The sequence below is a fragment of the Hemiscyllium ocellatum genome, chromosome 39, assembly GCF_020745735.1.
Source record: "Hemiscyllium ocellatum isolate sHemOce1 chromosome 39, sHemOce1.pat.X.cur, whole genome shotgun sequence".
Classification (NCBI taxonomy): Eukaryota; Metazoa; Chordata; class Chondrichthyes; order Orectolobiformes; family Hemiscylliidae; genus Hemiscyllium; species Hemiscyllium ocellatum.
Genome location: NC_083439.1, coordinates 2,780,349 through 2,806,841, shown reverse-complemented (window position 1 = coordinate 2,806,841; position 26,493 = coordinate 2,780,349). Strand labels below are relative to the sequence as shown.

At 40.3% G+C, this 26,493-nt stretch overlaps 2 protein-coding genes across 4 annotated transcripts in view; one reads left to right on the top strand and one right to left on the bottom strand.

Moving 5' to 3' along the window:
• The first annotated feature begins 4,497 nt into the window (after window positions 1–4,497).
• Window positions 4,498–26,387, top strand: lctlb (lactase-like b). Its single transcript, XM_060852840.1, has 13 exons — window positions 4,498–4,624; window positions 5,980–6,140; window positions 7,407–7,494; window positions 8,876–8,985; window positions 10,236–10,364; window positions 12,608–12,703; window positions 13,636–13,690; window positions 15,194–15,355; window positions 16,621–16,895; window positions 19,334–19,460; window positions 20,783–20,982; window positions 22,242–22,305; window positions 26,225–26,387. Exons 1-13 carry the CDS (start codon window positions 4,498–4,500, stop codon window positions 26,335–26,337), a joined length of 1,707 nt encoding a protein of 568 aa, XP_060708823.1. The 3' UTR covers window positions 26,338–26,387.
• The window catches only part of zwilch (zwilch kinetochore protein), a 52,894-nt gene continuing 48,451 nt past the window's right edge, over window positions 22,051–26,493 (bottom strand). For 2 of the 3 annotated variants that reach the window (XM_060852945.1, XM_060852947.1), the window contains exon 19: window positions 22,051–22,469. The gene's annotated coding sequence lies outside the window, so the exon portion shown is untranslated. The remainder of the gene's footprint in view (window positions 22,470–26,493) is intronic. The other variant, XM_060852946.1, reaches the window with a different exon arrangement.

Below are 26,493 nucleotides of genomic sequence, written 5' to 3'. Positions count from 1 at the left end.
AAATCTTAGTAGGACTTATACACTTAATGGTAAGGTCCTAGGGAGTGTTGCTGAACAAAGAGATCATGGAGTGCAGGTTCATAGCTCCTTGAAAGTGGAGTCACAGGTAGATAGGATAGTGAAGAAGGCGTTTGGTTTGCTTTCCTTTGTTGGTCAGAGTACAGAGTATACAGCAGGGATTGCGGCTGTACAGGACACTGGTTAGGCCACCGTGGAATATTGTGTGCAATTCTGCTCTCCTTCCTATCGGAAAGAAGTTGTAAACCTTGAAAGGATTCAGAAAAGATTTACAAGGATGTTGCCAGGGTTGGAGAATTTGAGATATCGGGAGAGGCTGAACAGGCTGGGGCTGTTTTCCCTGGAGCGTCGGAGGCTGAGCGGTGACCTTATAGAGGTTATGAAATTATGAGGGTCATGGTTAGGGTAAATGGGCAAAGTCTTTTCCCTGGGGTCAGGGAGTCCAGAACTAGAGGGCATAGGTTTAGGGTGAGAGGGGATAGATATAAAAGAGACCTACAGAGCAATGTTTTCAGACAGAGGGTGGTACGTGTATGGAATGAGCTGCCAGAGGATGTGGTGGAGGTTGGTACAATTGCAACAATTAAGAGGCATTTGGATGGGTATATGAATAGGAAGGGTTTGGAGGGATATGAGCCAGGTGCTGGCAGGTGGGACTAGACTGGGTTGGGATATCTGGTCAGCATGGATAGGTTGGACCGAAAGGTCTGTTTCCATGCTGTACATCTCTATGACTCTATGTTGAGAGGGATATGGGCCAAGTTCTGGCAAATAAGACCAGATTAATTTAGGATATCTGGTCAGCACAGACGAATTGGACTGAAGGGTCTGTTTCTGTGCTGTACAACACTGTGACTAGCTGGTTCATTCTATCATTCGGGGACATTGGGTGAAGATGATAGCAGTGGCCCTGTGGCCCAGGTTTAATACACAGCTGCAGGATTGGCCAGATGTGGATTGTTCTTCCATCTCTCCTCAAACTATTGAAAGGTCAGAATTCCAACAAAAGCTAAAGGTAATTACAACAACAATTCCCTCCATACAATTAGCAAGGCAGTAAGAATTAGATGAGATTCTCTACAGGGTGGAAACAGGCCCTTCGGCCCAACAAGTCCACATTGACCCTCCTAAAAGCAACTCACGCAGACCCATTTCCTTCTGACTAATGCACCTAATAGTATGGGCAATTTAGCACGGCCAATTCACCTGACCTGCACATCGTTGGACTGTGGGAGGAAACCCACGCAGACACGGGAAAAATGTGTAAACTCCACACAGTCACCAGAGGCTGGAATCAAACCTGGGACCCTGGTGCTGTGAGGCAGCAGTGCTAACCACTGTGCCACCGTGCTGCTCCTTTATAATTTACAATGATGAGTCCATGCTTGCTGCACTTCTTTCCACTTTTCAGAAGCATGAAAATTCTAAGAATTACATTTCCAAATAGTTGGAATGTATAAATCCCGCTCAGGCTCAGGTGTCGTGCGATAAAAACATGACTTGGTCAGTGATTGGAGTTTGCAGTCTTTCAGTGAATATCTGAAATGCATCGCCCTGCACTGTCTCGGAGGTTCACTTCCACTCAGAGCTACTCCAATCAAATGCTGGAGAGCTGGTCCCCTCTCTTTGTAATTCCATCAAACAATAAAACAGATGAGTTGTTGGTTTAAAAACAGCAAATAGAAATGTTTGCTTACCACAGGAAACTCACTGCGTACAAAGAGAGGTGTATAGATCAGCCAATTTCAGTAACGCATCATTGAATTCCAAAAGGAGTTTGCTCTCAATGTATAATGTGCTGGATTGTTCTTCAAAGTGTTGCTGGATTTGCAGCTGGCTGGGGCTGCGCGGTTGTTTGTGTGTGTTTGGGTCGATTCTCTGAACACTGTAAGTTGCTTGGAGGTCATGTTCTCTCCCCATTCTACAGAAATGAAAAAGGGATAACAGGTAAGATAAAATCTGGAATCTTGGCCAGCACACAGAAACTGAACTGTCATATTAATTTACCAAAGTTGATCTGATGTCAATTTTCATGGAAATTCCATAGTTTATTGTTCTTTACTGCAAGTTTTATTTTTTTTAAACAAATGCACGATATTAACAGATTGGCTACAATTGTAGCAGTGTTGTAACCTGATACATGGAAGTGGAGAAAGTGAGGTCTGCAGATGCTGGAGATCAGAGCTGAAAATGTGTTGCTGAAAAAGCGCAGCAGGTCAATCGTCAAATCTCGAAGGGCTTATGCCCGAAACATCGAATCTCTTGTTCCCTGGATGCTGCCTGACCTGCTGCGCTTTTTCAGCAACACATTTTCAGCTCTGATACATGGAAGTGTAAAGGAACTCAAAGCTGCTTAGATTTATGAAGTGGGAAACATTTGTGTTGTGGACTTTACATTTAATATCAGGGTGGATCAATTTTCATCATTTAATTTCTATGTTTTCTGTTAAATTGAAACTGTTGTTTGATCTTTAGTTGTTTCTTTCTGTGCAGAAATGTAAAAAAAATGCTAATTTCTAGCATCTCACCTCCTCGACGTCATGCAGCATGTCATTCAAGTGATATTTTTGATTACCTGTGCAAATATTCCCCAACAGTCCCCTGAAAATTCTACACTGAAGGAAAATGCAACCTGGAGTCTGGATCAGTAAAGAGACTGTTGGATGTTGAAATTAGGAACTGTCCTGACTTCCTGGATGGGAAGTGAGGCCAAATCTTTGAAATAGACTGATTTGATATGTTATTTAATTACCTAGCTGAGGACAGTGCCTCTGAATACAACAAATTTATCTTGTACAACAGAAACAGACCATCTTGCTAACCTGATCTTTGGTGGTGTTAATGATCCACAAAAGTCTCCCTTCAAACATGCACTGCATTCCATTCTTCAACCGATCCCATCGACATTTCCTTCGGGTGCATTATTTCACATGTCTATCTATTTTCGGCAGGTTGGTTAATTTGGACAGCTAGTCTGTGACACAGTGTTGCCAACAAGGAGACGGTGAGGACTGCAGATGCTGGAGATCAGAGTTAAAACGTGTGGTGCTGGAAAAGCACAGTAGGTCAGGCAGCATCTGAGGATCAGGAGCGTCAATGTTTTGAGCATAAGCTCTTCATCAGGATTAGAGCTTATGCTCAAAATGTCGACTTTCCTGCTCCTCGGATGCTGCCTGACCGGCTGTGCTTTTCCAGCACAACATTTCTTGACAGTGATGCCAACAGTGTGGGTTCAATTCCTATGTCAGCCGAGGTTACCTGGAAGGGCTTTCCTTCTTAACCTCTCCCCTCAGGTTAAACCATGACCGGATGTCTCTCGAACAATAGTCAGTGACCATGATACCTTCACCCATTTTCCCCTTTGATATGTCTAACCTATTTTCCTCAGCCATTCCTGATGGTAGCAAGTTGCATGTTCTCTCATCACTCAGTAAGTAAGTTTCTCCTGAATTTCCTATTGAATTTATTGGTGACTACCTTATATTTATGGACCTTAGTTTTGGTCTCCTCCAAATGGATACATCTTCTCCATATTCTATCAAACCCATTCATAATTTTAAAGACCTCTTTTAGTTTACCCATTAGCCTGATCTGTTCTGAACTGAAGATCCCCAGTTCATTCAATGGAGTTATGTGGAAAAATATGAAATTGTTCACTTTGGCAGGAAAGAAAGGAAAAGCAGAGAATTACTGAAATTGAGAATAACCACAGAAATCCAAAATGCAGAAGGTTTTAGGCTTTCCAGTGTATGAGCCCCAGAAAGTTGGTTTGTAAGTACAGCATGTAATCAGAAAGCTAATGAGATGCTTCCCTTTTTATAAGAGGAATTAAAACATAAAAGATATTGTGATACACAGAACTGTGTGTGGTTTTGATCTCCGCAGTAAGGATGTAACTGCATTGGCGATAGTTCAGCGAGGGTTTACCAAACTGGTACCTGGAATGAATAGATTGTTTTATGAGGAATAGTTAGACTGGTACCTGGCCTTGTTTCCACTGGAGCTTAGAAGAGTGAGGGGGGACTTGATTGAAGTTTGATAAGATTCTGAATGGTCTTGACGAGGTGGACAAAGATATGACCTTTTGTGGGTCAGAGCAAGGCATCAGTTTTTAGAAATTAGGGATCATCCTTTTAGTCTGAGGGTTGCATGACTTTGGTTCTCTTTGCCTCAGAAGATGGTGATAGGAGGATTCATTGAGTATTTTAACTCAATTCTTGTTAGACAAAGGAGTCAAAGATAGGAATGTGAAACTTGAAAAACAAATGCATCAGCCATGATCTTACCAACTGGCAGGATAGGCTTGGAGCGGGGTGGGCTGAATGGCCCATTTCTGCTCCTTTTGCAAATGTTTATATAACGTGACTGTTGTTCCCTCATGAATTCCCATCGGTTTTTATGATCCTCTGCCCTCTTTGTGCCAACAGTTTGTTGAACGGTGCCAGTGGCTTGTGTTCAATCAGCACTAACTAAAGAACAATGCATCTACCAGTCGTACTCACTGCATCCCAGACCTTTCTGCTGTTGGTACCTCTGGGTCTGTCTCGAGAGTTTGACTGGACAAAAGACCATGGAGGATCTTTCTACTATGGGACTTTCCCTCCTGGTAAGGCAGCCAGCCGATGGGGAGTGTAAAACTCTCAGCAGTTTCCATATTACCCTTTTTATAAAGTAGATCACGTCCCTAGTTCACCAAAGTGAAGCAGGTTGCCATTGTCTACATTATCAATCTCTTTAAAATCCTAAATACAACAATCACATCACCTTCCCTAGCAGCTCCTTTTCAGCAAAAATATTCACAACTGTACGATTGTTTCCCACAGTTGAGCCCTTCAACCTTTGTCTCTCCCTCTTCAAATTGGAGCACTGTCTTTGGGAGAGGGACTACAGTGGGAGAGGGAATAGAATGGGAGGTGGGGTAGAGCTGGAGATGAGGATAGAATGGGAGTTGGGGGGAGATAGTATGGGAGAGAGAGTAGAGTGAGAGATGGGGGTAGATTGGGAGATGGGTAGAGTGGAAGAGGCAGCAGTAGGGGATGGGGTTGAAGTGAAATGGGGGGGTCAAATACAAGGGGGGATAATATGGGAGCATAGGTAGAGTGTGAAATGGGTTAGAGTGTGAGATGGAGGAGTAGAGTGGGAGAGGTTGGATAGTGTGGGAGAGCGGGTACAATGGGACATGGCGTGAATGTCAGAGCAGACTCAATGTGCCAATTGGTCTAAGTCTGCTGTTATATCCTATGATCTCTTAGAGAGTGGGAGAGGGAAGTAGAGTGGGAGATGGAGGGGAGAGTGGGTGAGGAGTTAGAGTGGGTGAGGGGATAGAGTGAGAGATAGTGGTTGAATGGGAGTGGAGTGGGAGGGGGGTGGAATGGGAGAAGGGGTGGAGTGAGAGGGGGTGAGAGTGGGAGAGGGAGGTGGAGTGTGGTGGGGGGAGAGTGAGACAGAAGGGTTGTGTGGGACAGGGGGTGGAGTGGGATTGGGGTGGAGGGTGAGAGGGGTTGGAGTGGGAGAGGAGGGGTAGAGTGGGGGAGGGGTGTGAAGTGGGAGAGGGGTGTGAAGTGGGAGGGGGTGAAGTGTGGTGGGGGGAGAATGGCACAGAGGGGTAGAGTGGGAGAGGGGGATGTGTGGAAGAGAGGAGTTGAGTGGGGGGGGGGTGAGTGGGATTGGGAGAGGGAGGTGGAGTGGGAGTAGCACTGGTACAAATACTGAATGGCTCCCATGTATCATGCCTGGTGTTTTAATTTAACTGTTTCCTGGATTGAACTGGCCACCAATGGCGTATAGAAATAATTCGTGGAAATATTTGGAGCTGAAAGTCATGCCCTAGAATTTTTAATTTTTCTGTTTTGGAACTTTTCAGTTTACAATTCCTTGAACAATTTGGTGTTAAACTAAATATTGCTCAGTGCATGAATGAGCTGTGGTGAAACACAACATGAAGCATTGTGTTGGTTTCAGGTTTCTCCTGGGGCGTGGGAAGCTCTGCTTACCAGACCGAAGGGGCTTGGGATCAAGATGGGAAAGGACTCAGTATCTGGGATGTTTTCACCCGAATGAAAGGAAAAGTGCACTTGAATGAAACAGGAGATTCATCCTGTGAAAGCTATTATAGATTCAAGGTAAGAACACACATGTAAACAACTTGCATATTTGTAGAACATTTCACAATATCCCACAATGCTATGCGTCTCTCCACAGATGCTGCTTGACCCACTGAATTTCTCCTTCATTGTTTCAGATTTTCAGCATCTGCTGTATTTTGCTTTCATCCAAAAGACTTTACAGCCAATAAAGTTGAAACATTGAAGTGTAATAAATGAAGAAACAGGGAGCCAATTTACACCAAGCAAGGCAGCATTGAGAGACATAATTCTGTTTGTTTCATTGTTGCCAGAACAACAATCTGCTCTTCATCCAATAGTGACCATGGGATTCTTTCCATTTTCCTAAGGGGTTAATACAGGGTGTCGGTTTAACCCTTGCATCACTGCACTCCAGTATCAACTCAGGTTTTTGTGCTCAGGTCTCTGGAGTGAAGCTTGGACCTGGAGCCTTGTGACTCAGGTGTTAGTCTGCTCCTAACTGAACCAAACTGATTACCTGTAAGACACAAATAACAAGATTCAGTTTGTTTTAAACAGTGTTGCCACTTTTGGGAAGGTGCAATTGGAGAGCATTCTCTGTTTGCAATGTCCATAGCAAGCAGCTTTCTTGTGCAATATTGTCAAATTATTGGCAGTTTTGTGTGCTGACTTTTAGCCATCTATGAGTTAAACAAAAGTTGCTTAAAACAGCAATTCACCTGTGGATTTTTGTTTTCTGGATTTGTTGTGTAAGTGTTACAGACAAAAGCTGTTCTTGTTGCTCTCCTCTGTGACATTAAAAGTCAACCATATAACATGGACTGGAGTCACATGTAGGTCAACTTAGCCAGACATGGTCTCATCCCCGATGAACATTTTTCAATGAATTGGAATTTTTGCATCTATCCAAGCGTTCTTTAGGTTACCCAGATCTTGAAATCAGTTTCATAATTTACCAGAATGGGATTAGAATACATATCTGCTTGACTACAAGCTGGCCAGAACCATTTCCAATAAACTATTGCATTTAAAATGGTAATAACTAGTATACAACACAAACAGCATCAAATCCTCTTGTCCATGTTCAGATCCGATGCCAAGCAGTGAATGAATAGTTTTATTTGGTTACAGCATTCTCTTTAATCTTGTCTAAATTTAAGTTTGGAGGAGGGACGCTATCAGAAACATCAACCTCTTTGTTAACTGCCCAGGTTCGCTTTGATGTTTCCCCCAATAAGGAATATGCTGAATGAAATCTCCTCCACCTGCACAAAGTCTGGTTAACACTAGCTTCTCTTCCAGGAGGATATTGCTCTACTGAAAGAGCTGAAAGTCAATCACTATCGTTTCTCTATCTCCTGGCCTCGAATTCTACCAACTGGGATTAAAGGTAACATCTCTCAATTTGTGATTGTGTAATGTGAGAAGTCATAACCTCAGCTAGTGCTCAGATCAAGTCTTCTCATAGAGACAAGTTTCTTGTATTTATTGAAATCAATGAATGAAGTACACCTACACCAGCTTACACCATTCATGACAGAGAGAAAACTGACTTGAATTTCATTCAGGCTGGGTGTCCAGACCAACAGATTGGCACAGAGCTAGGAGAAGTAGAGGGGGACGTCAGACAGGTATTAGGGTTTAAAGAAGCATCATATTGGACTCAACACATTAACTCTGTTCCTTTCTCTACAAAGTTAAAAATCACACAACACCAGGGTTCAGTCCAACAGTATATTTGGAAGCACTAGCTTTCACAGCGCTGCTCCTTCATCAGGTGATTGTGGGGGATGAAAGACCTGCTGAGTGTGTCCAGCACTTGCTGTGTTTGTTAGGGATTAGGGTGTGCCAGCCAAGAGTAGAGAAAGTACTTGGGATATTTCATGTGATGAGGGTGTCACTGGCAAGGTCAGCATTTACTGACAATCCTTCATTATCCTTGAACTGAACAACTGACTCAACCACTTGGGAGGGCAATTAAGAGTTATCCATATTGTTGTGGGTCTGGAGTCCCACGTAGGCCAGACCAGGTAAGGTTGGCAATATCTCTCCCTCAAGGGTATTAGTGACCCAGGTGGGTTTTTTACAATGATCCATGATAATTGGCATGTCTGATCCAGTGAAAATATCACAATGCCATCATCTCCCCACCAAATAGATCTTTTATTTTATATTAAATTAGACTGAAGAGTTCAATTGTCTTATTGTTTTTGACAGTTTGGAAATTCTCCTCAGGACAGTCACTATCTAAGAGAATAGCGAGTAGAGGCAAGAGTATTATGAGAGAGCAGCGTTATAGTGAGGGCCTGGTGTCATCTGCCACACATCCCTGTTTCTTGACTGAGAACAAACAGCTCTGTTACTGTTGTGCTCAGGGTATCTGCAATGCTCCTCTCTTGTCTTACTTGTGGTACACTATAAAGGTCCTCACAGTGTTCCAGATGATTACAAATCTTCTTGGAATGAGATTTCACTTTAGTGTAAGGGTACAAATCCACAGCTCAGCACTGACCCCCAGCTTTTCCTGCTACCAGCATGTCTTAGGCTGATTCCCTTCAGCACTGCCCTTGGACAAGACTAATGATGACAAAGCTGTCTCTAAGCAGTTGTGGGAGGAGGTATTCACAAATAAAAAGGTGCATTCAGCACAGGAGAGTTGGTGGGGAAATATTAAAATGAAGGGTGCGGGAAAATGTTTTTACTGTTGTCAAGTCACTTGTTTTCTTTTTAAGTCAGAGTTTATCTGTTTCTCATCTCTCTGTATCATACAGCTGAGCGAATCAATGACAAAGGAATCATGCATTATAACGAGCTAATTAATACCCTCCTGGAGAGCAACATCCAACCTGTGGTCACTCTGTACCATGGGGATCTTCCACAGGTCTGTGTGGAATGTTTGAATACCATTTGTAACTTGCTAACGTATATCTGTATGTGTGTCATAGCAACTACTGAGGTTCCAGATGACTGTGCACTATCACCTTTTTAAAGCTGGAGAGGGACCAGAATTAAATGCCAGATTTGACAGTGGTCCTGAAAATCAGTAAGAAATTTCCACACCGTAGGTAAACACTAACTATCTACAATGCTCACAAATTCTATTTTGGTTTTATTCCAACATTTTTTTCCTCTCTTAAATATGTTGACATCTAAGGGGCCTGAGTTCCATGAATACTGGATATCGCTTGTTGCCTCTCCCATGTAGCTATCTCCTACATCCAACACTTCTGTGTTGCTCGTTATCTAAGATTCTACAGCTCTGTTGAAACCTGCTGCGTGTTATTCAATCAGTCAATCACTCTGTTCCCAGACAATTACAAATCTCCCTGACAGTGTAAAATTACAGATCTGCAGCTCAGTGCTAAGCCCAAGCTCCTCCTGCCCCCACACTCTTTATGACTGATCTCCCCCAGTGTTGCACTTACACACAGAAATGTACCACAGTTAAAGGACATTACAGCTAACTGCAATCACATACTCGCCAGAAAATCACAAACTCACCGTTCTAGTAATATTTACTGCCAGTCAGGGGTAGGAACCTTATTTTACCCTCTCTAAGCTTTAGCACCGAAGTCTGTAATAGCACCTCTTTCACTCTTCCTCTGTCATAGTCTGTGCTCCAAGTGGAGACTGAATCTCTGAACTTCCCAGCATCAGACAATTATTCTGAGTTTTATTTTACTGAAAGTTTTTTTCCTAGGTGATGACTTCAGTGTGTACGAGGGGGCATAACTACAAATTGAGGGGTGATAGATTTAAGACAGATGTCAGAGGCAGGTTCTTTACTCAGAGAGTGGTAAGGGCGTGGAATGCCCTCCCTACTAATGTAGTCAACTCAGCCACATTAGGGAGATTTAAACAGTCCTTAGATAAGCACATGGATGATGATGGGATAGTGTAGGGGACAAGCTGAGAATAGTTCACAGGTCGGCCCAACATCGAGGGCCAAAGGGCCTGTTCTGCGCTGTATTGTTTTATGTTCTATATATTTTTGTGAAAATCCACTCTGTGATTACACAAACTTGGAAATGGCTGGTTAAAGTCTGGAATGAGCAGATGTGATGAGTCAAATTGCCTTTCTTATAGAATCTTTCTGAAAGTGACTATAGTTGATCATCTTTGATATTTTAGGTGCTGCAAGATAGATTTGGAGGCTGGCAGAATAGCAGTCTGATTGATTTCTTCAATGATTATGCCAGCTTATGTTTTGAGAAGTTTGGAGATCGGGTGAAACGCTGGATTACTTTCAATAACCCTTGGGTATGTTTTGCATTTCAGTGTGATTTAATTTCATTAATATTAAAGATTATAGTTTTATATATTTCAATTTGTTTACTTTCCATTCATGGATTGAGAATTATATCTGTGATGATCAATGTAGACTTACATATCCATCTTCTGGGGTTTCTAAGGATATGATGTTTTCAGTTTATGTAGCAAAGTACAGGTGAATATTATCCTGTGGCACTGTGTGTGGCACTGTCTTCTTCTTTCCCATTATAGTTGACATGTTCTTTGGTCATATTCTTTTAAACTAACCTTCAAACTTTGTTGTGAATATCTCTCACATGACTGTGAATGTCTCCTTTCTAAAAAAAGGTTGGAATAGCTGCTTTAATACATCTGCCAAATAATGGTAGATCTCCTATAATAAACCTCCACATAAACTCAGAGGTAAGTTTGTTTGTCATTACCTTTGCTCTGAGTTTCTCCTGTTAACAATTTTAAAAAATATATACATAACATATACACATGCTTTTGTTCTGAAAAAGTTGGGAACCAACGATCTAGTAAACCTTCTCTGAACCTCTTCCAATACATTAACATCCTGCAAATTTGGTGTCTAGTACACCCAATATGATGTAATACATCAACAATGTGAGTAGCTTTTAACTCCAAATAATTCACTCATTAAACTTCAATTCCAACAGCTGCTGAGCTGGAATTTGAACCCAGAGAGCATTAGCCAGATCTCCGAATTATTTGATGAATCTTTTCTTATCAGATTCTTAATAGCTCATGTTTCAACCAATGATCAACGTCTTCGATCTCTACAGCTTGGAAACGGAATGTGGTGACTTTGCAACAGCATTGTCAACTTCTTCCACAGTGTTCCCATCTCAGGGGGTAAAAGAATTTCCATTTACATCATGTCTATTCACTTCTCTCATAAACATCTTAAAATGCTTCCTATCCATGAACTGGATAGCTGAATGTTCTTGTGATGGAGGAAAGATTGCAGCCATTTTCCACACAGCACATTGCACAACCTTAAGATTTTTTTCTTACTTTCACATATAATATTGAAAGTGTATTATATTTTGAGACCAAACCTTGGCTTTTCAAAATATTACTTTAAATATTATTTGTTTAGTTAAAGATAACCTGACGCAATTTATCTGTTGTGCTATGGTAATTGAAGAATGAAATTGCATGAAAACACAATTGAAATATCAAAAATTAGTTTAATCTTACTTGGATGTTTTGTAACTAGATGAAGTAACATCATCCAAATTCAGTCACTATAACTCATACTCTGTATTGAAGTGGCCTGACTGCAGCCTGTAGCCTGTGGTCTTTCTCTATTACTCTCTGGTTTACCTTGGGTGAATTCTGTCCAACTAGAAAGAACTTTTTTGGCCTCGTTAATCCTGGGTCAGAACACGCAAGAATTGCTGGTACGGGGTACTAACACACTGAGATACTTGTGCATTAACAGGAACACATGCAGAAGTTTAATTTGGGGTAAGCAAGGTTCTGTGATCAGCACTTACATTGCTTTGGAAATAGACATCTTGGACACCCTAGTCATTCATTATCTTTGATGTAACTTTTATTTTTACCACATTTAGTGCTAAATGATGGCAGGATTTCTACAATCATCAGAAAGGAGCCTTTTATCCTTTTGTTACAGATAGACTCAACCTAGTTTTATTGTTATGGCTGTTTCATGTTTTAAATCACAACTCGAGAGGCAGCACAACCTACCTAGGATGATCGTGACTAGTTCAGCAGGTGTGAGTTTGAAAAGCAGAATACAAGCACAATCTCTGAAAGCCAGCAATCTCAGGACTTTGGGGATGACTGGAGTGGAGTTTATTGGAGGTTTCTTCTTGTTCTACCTCTGGATAATTAGTAATAAAACCTAAGTTAAAAGAAACTGTATTTGGTGCAAAATCTCCACTTTCTTTTTAGCTGAATGTTTTCCCACCACCTTTTGCCAGTTTTCAGTTCAAAACAGGCTGATATCCTGCAAATGATATGCCTGATTTTCTAATAAAAGATATTCACCAACTAACATTTGCTGATAGCTGAAGGAAATGCCCATTTTTCTTCTCCTGATTGCTGACAGGAGTGAGGTTAGGAAGCCTGTGCCTGTTGCCCATCTGCATGCTCGTTACACTCTGAACCTCCAACATGGAACATCCACAGGATCCCATCCCTATTCTACAAGTAGTGGCAGTAGTGGGAACTCATTCCATTTGATCATTTTTTCATTGTAGTCCACAGCTGTGGAAGGATATGAATTGGGACAACATGCACCAGGAGTGAAACTGAAAGGAATAGGAGCGTACCGAGCAGGGCATAACATCATTAAAGTAAGTATTCTCCTATTTCTCAATCTCAAAAATTTCATAATTTATTGAAAGGATTAAAAAAAATTGTGTATCAATAGACCGTTCCATTTGTTTTTGTATGTGGTTGAGGCATAAAGGTTGCCAGAACTTAAGGAGACCATTTCTGCTCCTCCTCATGGGAATTTTCTCAAAATAAATGGGACATGGATGTAGGTTTGCTCACTGAGCTGGATGGATGGTTCATTTTCAGACGCTTTGTCACCTTGCTAAGTGTGCCTCTGGATAAAGCACTGCTGGTATTTCCTGCTTTTTATTTATATGTTTGGGCTTCCTTGGGCTGGTGATGTCATTTCCTGTGGTGACTTCATTTCCCATGGTGATAGCATTTCCTGCCATTTTTCTCGGGTGGTAAATGGGATCCAAGTCAATGTGTTTGTTGATAGAGTTCTGATTGGAATGCCATGCTTTTAGGAAGTCTCGTGCATGTCTCTGTTTGGCTTTACCCAGAATGGATGTGTTGTCCATGCAAGAACTGTAAGAAACACTACATTGGACAGACAGGCTGAAAACTAGCCCCCAGGATACATGAACATCAACTAGCCACAAAACGACATGATCGTCTTTCACTAGTATCCTTACATTCGGATGAAGAAAGACACCACTTCCACCGGGAGTGGATAAATGGGACATTTTACAATGTAGCAGTTCCTCAGTGTTGCACTGAAATGTCGGTTTAGATTATGAGCTGCTGTTTCTGAAATTTGTTAAATCCCGTGTTTTGAGAGTTACCATTGTGCCGAGCCTACATTTGGACTTGTACGATGTACATTTTCAGGCAGGGCTCAGTAAGTTGGGGTGAGAGCTGAGAAATCCAACTAAAAAATTGTATGGGAGTAAAATAGGAACAAACCATAATCTCATTAACACCAGAAGTGTTTACTTCTGTTTCACAGGCTCATGCAAAGGCTTGGCACACGTACGATAAACTTTGGCGCAATCACCAAAAAGGTAACAGAGTTATCAATTCAGATTGAATGGAATCAAAGAAAGTACAAATATCTCTTACAGACTCCACTGCAAAATTATATCTTGTATAGTCTGATGAGTTTCTGTTGTTAAGATTAGCAATTCATATGGTGAATTGTATCATCAGCTTCAACGGGTTTTTAAGAGATTTCAGTGATAGCTGGATGTGACAAATATCATGGAACCATCATGATATACAGGTAGAGGCAAGTCGTGGATAAATATTCTCTCTATTCGTCTAGTCATTGGTCAGCAAGATCTACAATAATTATTCAGTTCCAGCACATCTTATTTCAGTTCGTGCAGGGCAGAGGGATTCAATTATGTGGAGAGGGAGCAGGAGCTAAGGTTGTTCTACTTTGATCAGAAAAGGTTAAAGGAATTTTAATAAAGGTGTTTAGAGTAAATAGGGAGAAATATTTCACTGGCAAAAAAAGGTGAAGAGCATTCATTGAGCAGAGGTGTCCTGCTGAGGCTGCATTAGGCTCTAGGCAAACGTGAGGACTGAAGATGCTGGAAACCAGAATCTAGATTAGAGTTGTGCTGGAAAAGCACAGCAGGTCAGGCAGCATCCGAGGAGCAGGAAAATCGACGTTTCGGGCAAAAGCCCTTCATCAGGCTGCATTAAGCTCTAGTCAGACCATAGCTGAAATATTGTAAGCAGTTTTGGGCCCCATATCTAAGAAGGGATGTGTGGGCATTGGAGGAGGTCCAGAGTTCAGAAGAATGAGGGAGATCTAATTGCAACTTACAGGTTACTAAGGCGCCTAGATAGAGTGGACATAGAGATATTTCCGCTATTAGGAGAGTCTAGGGCCTGAGGGCACAGCCTCAGAGTAAAGGAACAATCTTTGAGATGAGGAGGAATTTTGTCAGCCAGAGGATAGTTAATCTGTGGTACTCATTGTTATAGAAGGCTGGGGAGGCTTAGTCATTGAGTGTATTTAAGACAGAGTTAGAGAGGTTCTTGGTTAGTAATGGGATCAAGGGTTATGAGGAGAAGGCAGGAGAATGGGGTTGAGAAACACATCAGTCATGATTGAAAGGTGGAGCAGACGTGATGGGCTGAATGGCTTAAATCTGGTAACCAGTCATCATAGATTTAAGACAATAAGCAAAAAAGCCAATAAATATATCAAGTTATAATCTGGAATGTGCTGGCTAAAAGACTAGTGGAAGCAGATATATAAGCAATTTTCAAAAAGGAATGGGTTATTTAATTGAAATTAAAAACATATGCAGAGTTATGGGAAATCACAGAGAGAATGAGATCAATTATTAGCTTTCTTCAAAGAGGTAGCAGAAGTATGATGGGCCAAATAGCCTCCTTCTATGGTCTATGGTCCTAAAAAATAACATTCTACATCATAGAGGTCGAGCAATCACAACACCAGAGTAAAACAGTTACAGCAGATACATGCATATTCTAAATGCAATATAATTTGTTTGTTGCATCTAAGTTATTAATTTTTTTTCATATGAAAGGATTGGTGGGTATTTCTATCACAAGTGAATGGGGAGAGCCGGTCGACATTACAAATCAAAAGGATGTCGAGGCTGCTGAGCGATACATCCAGTTTAAGCTAGGCTGGTTTGCCAACCCTATTTTCAATGGAGACTACCCTCAAGTTATGAAAGACTGCATTGGTAAGTGTAAATATGAAGGGGAATATTGTGGGCACACATATTGACTATATTGGCATGATGAGGCCCAAAAGCAAATATTAAACAGATACCACGACTTATAATAAAAGCAAAATACTCCACAGGCTGGAAATCTAAAATAATAATAGAAAATGCTGTAAGTATGCTATGAAGTTTCCAGATTTGGTAGAGAAATGGAGTTGACATTTTAAGCCATTTACTTTTCATCAGAACCAATGATCAAAAACAGTAATTGTATAACCCTCTACACAGAGAGTGCTTGACCTTGAATATCTTTAGCATTTTCTCTTTTTATTGCTCAAATTTAGAATTCTGGCATTCTGGTGGATTACTTAGGGGTTAATTAGGCAAGCACATTATATGATTCATTTTATTCTCTGACACAAAATGTGAAAAGGGGGTTATTTTGGGGTTTAATTTCCCCTTCCTATCTGTGTGTATCACAGGTTGGATGAGTGTGTTGTGGATGAGCCTAGTCTCAGCTTGCCTTTGTATGATAGCACAGCTGAGTAACAGGACTCTGTGTAGGCATTCATAAATAGCACAGTGGGCTGCAATTTGCGAGTCTTTAAGACTCCATTAAGCTCTCCATTAAAGATTTCTACTTATCAAATATGCAAAAAGAAATGCAAACATGCCTTAGAGTTCAATTCCAAAGATGTCAGTTTCATAATCAAATCCTAACAAATATAGAATTGCATACACAAAAGGCCTTGTACTTATTTATTTACCATATATGTAGACATTGTGTACTTTTAGTGAGGGAACCATCGTAAAATTGTAATTTATCTTGTACAAACTGTCAAACGCCCGTTTTATGGTCAGGGTTGCTTCTTGCAGTTTACGTACAGTTCCATTAAACATTTAAATTGCCTTAGTGCAGGTGAAGCTGAGGCGAGTCAGGCTGTATTTTAGGAGGCATCCAAAGTGCAGCGAAATCGACATTTCGGGCAAAAGCCCTTCATCAGGAACCCAAAACATCGATTTCGCTGCACTTTGGATGCTGCCTGAACTGCTGTGCTCTTCCAGCACCACTAATCCAGAATCTGGTTTCCAGCATCTGCAGTCATTGTTTTTACCTTGTATTTTAGGAGGTCACAGTATGTCTCATATCAACAACTAGAAACAATCCAGAGCAAAGTTGGAGCAGTACAACATCTTGTGCATCTGAGATCTTTGGTTGGCAGGCATGTTGGCATTCTTCAAAACCTGTAATCCCCATACCTTGCTGTTTGTTACATTAACAGGGAGAAAGAGCTCACAGGAAAGTCTGAGCAACTCCAGGCTGCCAGCCTTTACTCCACAGGAGAAACACTTCATCAAAGACACATCAGACTTCTTCGGTCTGGGTCACTTCACAACCCGGTATATCACTCACAAGAGCTACCATTACAGTAAAGGGCCAAGTTATTATACGGACCAGGACTTGGCAGAACTTGTTGACCCACAGTGGCCTGATCCAGGTTCTGAGTGGCTGTACGCTGTACCTTGGGGATTCAGGAGGATTCTGAATTATATCAAGGTATTTCAGAGATATATAGTTTAATATGTTGTTTCCTCTGCAGCTATAAAAAAATGACTTGCATTTGAAAAGTGCCTTCCACAACATCAGGCTGTCCCATACCTTCGCGAGGTTTGAGAAGATTTGTAGCTCAGGTTGAGGTTCTGCATGTAGGTTTGCTCTGAGCTGAGGTGGACGGTTCATTTCGAGATGTTTCATCACCCTACTAGGTCACATCTTCTGTGGGCCACCGGGTGAAGCTACTGTTGATAATTCCTGCTTACTATTTATATATTTGAGTTTATTGGGGTTGATGATGTTATTTCCTGTTCTTTTTCTTAGTGGGCGGGGGGGGGGCTAACTCAATGTATTTGTTGATTGAGTTCCGGTTGGAATGCCATGCTTCTAGGAATTCCTCTCTGGAACAGCATCTCAGTCAGTCTTGACTTGCATGTTTGAAATACAACTAAAATCACAAGAACACTCAAAATATCTTTATTAATAATGAAAATAAATAGACTTTTTAATTCCAGGAATAAAAATATAAGATACTTTTTTATGTTAATATCTTAGATGCAAAGTGCTGAAGTGCACAGGGATCTTGTCGTGCTATAGGTTAACTTGGAAAAAGATTCAGAAAAGGTCCATATCACAAAATGCTTTATAAAATGTGAAATATTTAGTTATCCATTGATTTCTCACATTCTACTAAGATCTTCAAGTTCTCAGAGTACAGTGTATTACTTAGCACTCAATTGATTTTTGCAAACGCAGCTGTCAATCTGTACACAGTAAAATTATTTCAATCACTAACAATTAAAAACAATCAGGGCTGGTTGGTGATTTACCCTGTGGTTGATGATGTCCAGGTCAAAGCTTTTTTCATAAATCCCCAAAACAATTTATTTAACTTTACACAGGAAAATAAAACACACTGTTCTTTGTGGAGGCAAAAGCAGTCCAAAACGGACAGTTAACTGGGAATGGAATCAAACAAATAGGAAGTGCAGAGACTTGTGAGTTATAGTCAGGTTAGGAAGGCATTTATTTTAAGAGGACTTGAATATAAAAGCAGGGATATAATTCTGAGGCTCTGGTCAGGCCACATTTGGAGTATTGTGCGCAGTTTGGGCCCCATATTTCAGGAACGATGTACTGGCCCTGGAGCGTGTTCGGAGGAGGTTCATGAGAATGGTCCCAGGAGCGAAAAGCTTAACATATGAGGAACGTTTGAGGACTCCGGGTTCATACATGATGGAGTTTAGAAGGATGAGGGGGAAATCTAATTGAAACATACAGAATGCTGAATGGTTCGGACAGAATAGACGTTGGGAAGACATTTCCATTGATTGGAGAGACAAGGACCTGAGGGCATAAACCTTAGAGTAAAGGGAAGGCCTGTTAGGAAGGAGATAAGGACACACTTATTCAGCCAGAATGGTCAATCTATGGAATTCACTGCCACAGAAGACTATGGAGGCCATGTCATTGAGTATATTTAGACTGAAATAGATAGATTCTTGAGTATCAAGGGGATGAAGGGTTACTGGGAGAAAGGGGTTGAGAAACTTATCAGCCATGATTGAATGGTGGAGCAGATTCTATGGGCTAATAGCATAATTTCTGCTCTGATGTCTTATGATACATTAGGGAGCAGGAGAGCAGATGGGAGAAAACAAACTAGGACAGTTCAGGTTCAGGGCACAGTGAGCAGTTGGCCTGACAGGCAGAGGTGAGGAGAAGGAAGGAGCAACAGAATGAATGGTTTCAATCTTGATGGTATAGAGGCCTATAAGCTCCTTGAACATGCTATAAGAAATGAGAACAGAGGAGACAGCAGATCCACTGAGATCTTGCACAGTGTTAACGTTACAGTATGGTGGATAAAGGCTGTGTCCTTGAGGAGGTTTGGCAAAGGATAAAGTCAAACATGAAAGTAAAAAACATGAAAGAAATAAAAATGTGCAGGTTAGGTAAATTGGCTATGCTAAATTGCCCGTAGTGTTAAGTGAATGGGTAAATGTAGGGGAATGAGTCTGGATGGGTTGCTCTTCAGAGGGTTGGTGTGGATTTGTTGGGCCGAAGGGTCTGTTTCCACACTGTAAGTAGTCTAATCTAATTTAAAGAATTAGTTGAGCAAATTGAGGGCTGCAATGGCATCCTGGAGAATGGAGAACCAAAGGCTAAGCAGCTGTGAATATTTTAAGCTAATTCTGAATGTGGGTTGTGAGAGATTTAAATGGTTTGAGGTCACTTCAAGATGATAGTGAGGCCTTAAGTATGCATGATGATCATACAGCAGTACACTTCCGGGGGGGTTTTAATTGTCTGGCTTCCATTCTTCCTCTTACAACTTATTCCATATAAATACTGTACATTAAAATTACTGCAGTTTGTAACAGGCTGAAATGTGATCAGTTTCACTTTCTTTCTCATTATCATTTTCTATTTTGTTTCAGAGTCGGTATGGAAATCCAAGGATATACGTGACAGAAAATGGGGTATCTGAAAAACACCAGTGCACTGAGCTGTGTGACAAGTGGCGAATGCAGTACATGAGTAATTATGTTAATGAGATTCTTAAAGGTGACCGACTTAATATCAAAACATGACCCGTTCCATGGTTATTTGGGGGCAGGGTGCAAGTAACAGTGCAGGCCAATTCTTCCATCAGTACTACCCTGACATTAAAACAGGCAAAAGAAACGTAAATGCAGCAGTTTGAAAGAAACCCCATAGCCAATATATTTATCAAACTTTCTCCTTTAGAAAATAGTAAGCCATTAGACCCAGCAAGCCCATTATCTTTTAATGTCATACTCCCACTCATCCTGTTCCCCTTGACACCTTTAATTTATAGAAATCTATTTCTTTAGTGTGTGTATATATTTCCAGTGATTGTCTCCAGTTAACTCTGTGAAGAAATTTCTTCACATCTCAGTCCAATATGGACCATCCTGAGATCATGACCCCTTGTTCTGACCTCCCCAGCAAGGGGAGGTATCATCCCTACATCCAGTCTGTCCACCCAAGTCAAGATTTTTATATGTTTCAATGAGACCCCTTCAGATTATTCTAAACTCTGGTGAATACAAGCCCAGGGAACCCAATCTTTTCTCATACGACAAACCTGCCATCCCAGGTATCATTCTGGTGAACCTTCGTTATGCTTCCTCTAAGGTAAGTATATTTTCTTAGATAAGATGACCAGAAATGTGCACCATATTCCAAGGGTGGTTTCACAAAGACCCTGTACAGCTGCAGTAAGACTTCCTTGCACTTCTACTTAAACTCTTTTGGAATGATTACCAATATATGATTTGCCTTCCTAATGACTTGTTTTCAATAGCTAGCATACAAGGACACCCAAGTCCCTTTGCAACTCAACATTCCCAATTCTATCCCCATTTAATAATACTCTGCTATTCTGCCTTTCCTAAAGATGTTGACAACTTTATATTTATCCATGTTATATTGCATGTGTCACCTATTTGCCTACTCGCTCAACTTGTCAAAATTGCCTTGAAGCCTCTTAATGTCCCCCTCACCATTCTCACTTAGTTTTGTGCAAACAGCAATCCTGGAAATATAAAACTTAATTCCCCCATCAAAATTGTTGATTTATATTGCAAATAGCTGGGCCCAAGCACTGATCTCTACTGTACCCTTCTTATCAACCTCTCCACACCGAAAGAAACCCATTTATTCCTACTTCCTGTTTACTGTCTGTTAACCAATGCTTAGTTCCTGTCAGTATATTGCCACTTATTCCATGTGCTTTAATTTTGCAAACTAACCTGTGACATTATTAGAAGCTTTACACTCATGGAATTGCTCTGAATTTCCAGATTTCTGTTATTTTGGATTGACAGATTTTAAAATGAATGTAATTTTGAAACTTGTTGCAGCCATTAAGGATGGTGTTAAAGTCAAGGGATACATATCCTGGTCACTGCTGGATAAGTTTGAATGGGATGAAGGATATTCAGAAAGATTTGGGTTATATTACATCGATTTTAAAAGCAAGAATAAGAGGAGGTATCCCAAAGCCTCAGTTCAGTACTACAAGAAAATGATCAGCTCAAATGGATTTCCAAACCAAAGAGAAGTAAGTACCACTGATTATTTTTTAATTTAAAAAATAAAACTTATTTTTGATGCAAGTTGACAAATAGCCTACATGAAATTTTAAAAACAAAATCAGGACATGAATTTAGAAGGAAGCATAGATTTAAAGATTGTATGTAGAAGCTGATGTAGAAGTATAAGAGAAGAAGAAACGAATAATGTTGTAAACTGAAAGGAAGGTTAAGACTGTGGACAACCGACAGATACGTGGTCATGTATTTTGCCATGTTTGTTTAATAATTACACTGTGGTCAATACAAATTCCAACAAGCTCTGTCAACTGCACTTTTGACATACACTTCTGATATAATGTGATAGTCTGGTTCTCGCATTATACGAAAACCACAGAATAGCCACATCATTTAAACTAATGAGACTGGAATTGTGTTATAGCCACTACAAACTGCATAAATCCATGTAAGATTCTGCAAATCCATTTCTTAGATTAGAATCAGTCTGACCATTGTAGCACAGACAGCCTCACACAGGGCAACTCACACCTTAAGTGCATTATGTGGGCCGACATGACACCAATTGTTAAAAGTTCACTTGAGAATATAACGTTTAAATGTTCTGTAATTTTCATTTGAAACAACTGAAACCAATATGTTCATTCTAAAAGATAGACACTTAACAAACAATCCAGGTCTTTTTCAATATATAATTTCAGTTACATCACACTGTAAGCATTTGCTATAAATTCTGTGTCTTACGATCTTATACTCCACAACCACCTGATGAAGGAGAAGCACTTCGAAAGCTAGTGCTTCCAAATAAACCTGTTGGACTATAACCTGATGTTGTGTGATTTTTAACATTCTGCAAATAATGGTTGAAATTCTTCAATCGTGTTAAAGAAATGTGTTATAGCAGAACCGATTGTATTTCATTTTGAACACAGCAGGCAGGGACAAAAATATTATTTGAGTAAAAGGCAGCTGTCAATGGAAGATACTAACATTTTAATCCTGAAAATCCAAAAGAATTACTAAATAATTGCTGCTTTATAGCCTGTGTCCCAATTTCTGCTGTAGAATAAAGAGTAGATAACTCCCAGCAAAATAGTAAAGAATGCACAAAGATCCAATTTATTTTTAAATAGGTCATGTTAGCACAACAAGTTTGAACAATGAATATTAAGTAGTTCCAGGAAACAGTTCACCTCCGATGTGATGTTCAGGTGCTTTTTCCCTTAAACAGAATGTTGACCCAAACAATCTTTCTGCTATCTTCTTCTAGATTGAGAGTTGGAAACGCAAAGCTGCAGAGACTTGTTCCATTACAAATGCACTGCTTGCTGCAGGTACGTGAGTGAAGTCATTCAATTTTCTTCAGGAATAAAGAGAGTCCAGAGCAAGAAGAAGCATTTCAGTCCATCAATCCCGATAGGAGCAGAGCACACGTATGATCATTTCACCACAATCGTTTCCTTTGTACCTATCAGCTCCTGTATTCCATAAAGGATCACTAAAGGAAACAAAAACTAAGCAACTCTATTTGCATTTGTTTAACTCTTGATCATTACTCCAATCAACAGAAAATAAGCAGCACTGATCTAAACTTAATATGGAAAACATTTAAATTTAGTCTAACAAAATAATAATGTAAACAATGAGCTCCTAAAAATAAGATCATTTTCCAAGTTTACTCACAGGTTTTATAGCCAGTATTCTGGACTGTGAGATGATGTTAGAGAAATTTACTCCTTTAGCATCTTCAGTGTGATATGTGATGACTATTATGATTCAGAAGGAGGCCATTTGGCCAATCCCATCTGTACTAGCTCTTCAAATGCGCATCATTACTAACTGACAGTTTCCTACTTTCCTCCCTTACGTATGATTTCTATCCAAATAATTATCCAATACTCTTTGATAGGTTCAACTAAAACAGTCTCCACCACAATTTCAGGCAGTGCGTTCCATACCTTAACTACTGGCTGAGTGAAAAAAAGATTTTCCTCACAATGCATTTGCTTCTTTTGCAAATCACTTTAAATCTGTGCCCATTGGTTCGTGAACCATTTACGAGTGGGAACAATTTCTCCCTATCTATTTATCCATTAGATTATGTCTACAGGACAACTGAAGATAGATGGGTCCTAAATATTCACACTTATTGGTACCAAGTGTATAGCATTTACAGCAGGCAGTAGATTTTAGTCACAGAAACAGATGCCAACATCTCCTGCCAGAGAACAGAAGAAACTGTCTTCCTCTGGATACTATTGTTGAATATTTGGCAATATTACTCTAATAGAAGGGATGTTTTCTAGTTCTACATATCATATGGTTCTGTTCTTATTCAGTAAGTTCAAAGAAAGGCTTTAAAATGGCAATTGACATAGAAGAGAGATAAAGTTTGCCACTTCATTATTTGATGTCACACTTTAATGCAGTAATGAAATGTATAATCTTGATACTCCTGTGTCTCTGACTGAAGTAGCAGCTTCTTTTCTTGGGCATTAATGCAGTATAGCAGTTAAGTTCATTTATCATTAGAAAAGGTGAAAAGAGTTAAACTGTGAGCAAATTAAGGAATGTGGCTGTAGAACAGTGCTCTTGCTCAGGAGCAGCTAAATGCTAGCTTATGTTATTGCTCTATGCAGCCAACTGCTTACCAAAGAGAAAAATAAAATCAGCAAATTATTCAATCCTACTCCCTCAATTTAAGGCAGCTAGCACTTTATATTGTAGCAGTGATGATTCTTTACTGTTTTATTCACAGTTCATATTCCTAAAACATATCACTAAAAATACTGATGAAAATAAGTATTGTTAATTAGATGGAAAGAGAATCAATATGCAGCAACACCACACCTTTCTCTCCTAACTAGACCAACCAAAAATATATAGTCCCATTTTCTTAAAAGCTCTGTTCATATTTTTGGTTTTACCTATTTTAAAATACTTTCCTAGACAGCTGTCTTGGAATTCATGAAAATGGAGTCGCAGGTAGATAGGTTAGCGAAAAAGGTGTTTGGTATGCTTTCCTATCTTGGTCAGAGTATTGAGTACAGGAGTTGGGAGGTCATGTTGCAGCTGTACAGGACATTGGTCAGGCTGCTTTTGGAATATTGCATGCAATTCTGGTCTCCTTCCTATCAGAAGGATGTTATGAAACTTGGAAAGGGTTCAGAAAAGATTTACAAGGATGTTGCCAAGTTTGGAGGATTTGAGCTATAGGGAGAGAATGAATAGGCTGGGGCTGTTTTCCCTGGAGCGTCGGAGGCTGAGGGGTGACCTTACAGAGGTTTATAAAATTATGAGGGGCATTTTTAGGATAAAAAGACAAAATCTTTTCCCTGGGATTGGGGAGCCCAGATCTAGAGGTTTAGAATAAGAGGAGAAAGATATAGATTAGATTAGATTACTTACAGTGTGGAAACAGGCCCTTCGGCCCAACAAGTCCACACCGACCCGTCGAAGCGCAACCCACCCATACCCCTACATTTACCCCTTACCTAACACTACGAGCAATTTAGCATGGCCAATTCACCTGACCCGCACATCTTTGGATTATGGGAGGAAACTGGAGCACCCAGAGGAAACCCACGCAGACATGAGGAGAACGTGCAAACTCCACACAGTCAGTCGCCTGAGTCAGGAATTGAACCCGGGTCTCAGGCGCTGTGAGGCAGCAGTGCTAACCACTGTGCCACCCACTAAAAAAGAGACTTAAGGGGCAACTTTTGCACACAGAGGGTAGTGTATGTATGGAATGAGCTGCCAGAGGAAGTGGTGGAGGCTGGTACAATTACGTGTAAAAGGCATTTGGATGGGTCTATGAATAGGAAGGGTTTAAGAGGGATATGGGTCGGGTGCTGGCAGGTGGGACTAGATTGGGTTGGGATATCTGGTTGGCATGGATAAGTTGGACCGAAGGGTGTTTCCGTGCTGTGCATCTCTATGATCCATTCCACTGCACTTACAATATAGAGGAGAAGGTGGTGGTGGCAATTGTAGGCAAATGTATTCCTCTTTGTTTGCCCTTTTCAGCTAGAACAGACTGAACAATCGAGAAGCAGGCAGATAAGCCAACAATTTGGCCAGAGCACGATGTAGCTTAGGTAGCAGGAGCTTTGTGTCACCTCAAGCTGAATTCAACCTTTGAAAGCAACAGCTAAATTGTCTGCTTATCATTAGCTTTCCTAGTTGTGGGTAAGTAAAATCTCCTGACCACCTTTAGAATGGCTCATTTTGAACAATCTTTTCAAAAAAAGTTATACTTTCAAACTATTAATATCTGTGATATTGTCTCAAATTAACTAACAGCATTTCACTTCCAGAAGGAACTGTTGTTTGTTTGTAAATGGTAATGCCCCGTATTGTTTAAATTTCTCTGCAGAATAAAAGGGTGGGAGTTGGGGGAGGGGTTTGACCTGCTTTATTGATAACCCTTGGCTACTCGTTATGCACTCCTGTCGACTTCACTGAAATTCTACCTCACCCAAAGGGCTGCAAGAGCAGTGGATGGCAATTTAATCCATGCACTCACAACAATTTAAGCTAGAAACCTGCACATTAAACTGAAGACACCTTACAGAGCTTAAGTTATGAAAGGAAGGTTGGGGGAGGTGACTGAAAAATCAAATCCAAAGAAGGTTTAAAGAGTTGAGTAACAGAATGGTTTAGGCAGGAAATTCCTGTCAATAAAGACAGTTTAAATCTTTATCACTAATTGTGCTGCTAGGTTGAGGGATTAGGAATACGGTTTGGATTAGGTGCATACATTCAGAGAACTGAAGAACACAGGAAGCTTATAGTTGGAAGAGATTTAACAAGGTGCACAGCGGATAAAACCTTGGAAGGATTTCAAGTTGGAGACAAAGAACTTAAGTTTTGGGGGGATAAGAAGCCAGAGATATCAGTGAGAAAAAAATGAATCTTGTATTAACTTTTAAACACTGGAGTTTATGGAGGGGTAAAGATAGGAGACCAGTTTGAAAAGTCTTTCGCTCCCTCCCTATGATTTGTGAGTTTTGGAAGGGATTCACACTTCAGAATAAGCAAATTCCCTAAATGGAACATTGCTGCTGGAGGCTAATTTCTGGTAAGCAGATGAAAGACATAACTAGCTTCCTATCTAAACCAGACACGGAGTTGGGAATTTTATAACCTGTTAAATATACTATTTATTTGGACTAATAAAAAAAACGAAGTATTTCTCTGAAATAATAAGTTTTTGCAGTGTAATATTTATAATTTCCCCTTTACTTTCAGATCCTCTTGTCAATCATATGGAGATGGTAACGGAAATTGTTGTCCCGACTGTATTCACTCTTTGCATACTGCTGAGTGCTATATTACTGATGTTCCTACTCCGGACACAGTGAAAAATCCAGTGTGCTGTTACAACAGGATAATGCCAGATATACAAAGACAAAAATACGTGTCTAACTCCTTCAGCAAGTTTAAATTACAACAGTATTTAATACTTCTCCACAGTCACCTCCAAAGAGTTTGATATCTTTGTTATTAATGAATAAGAT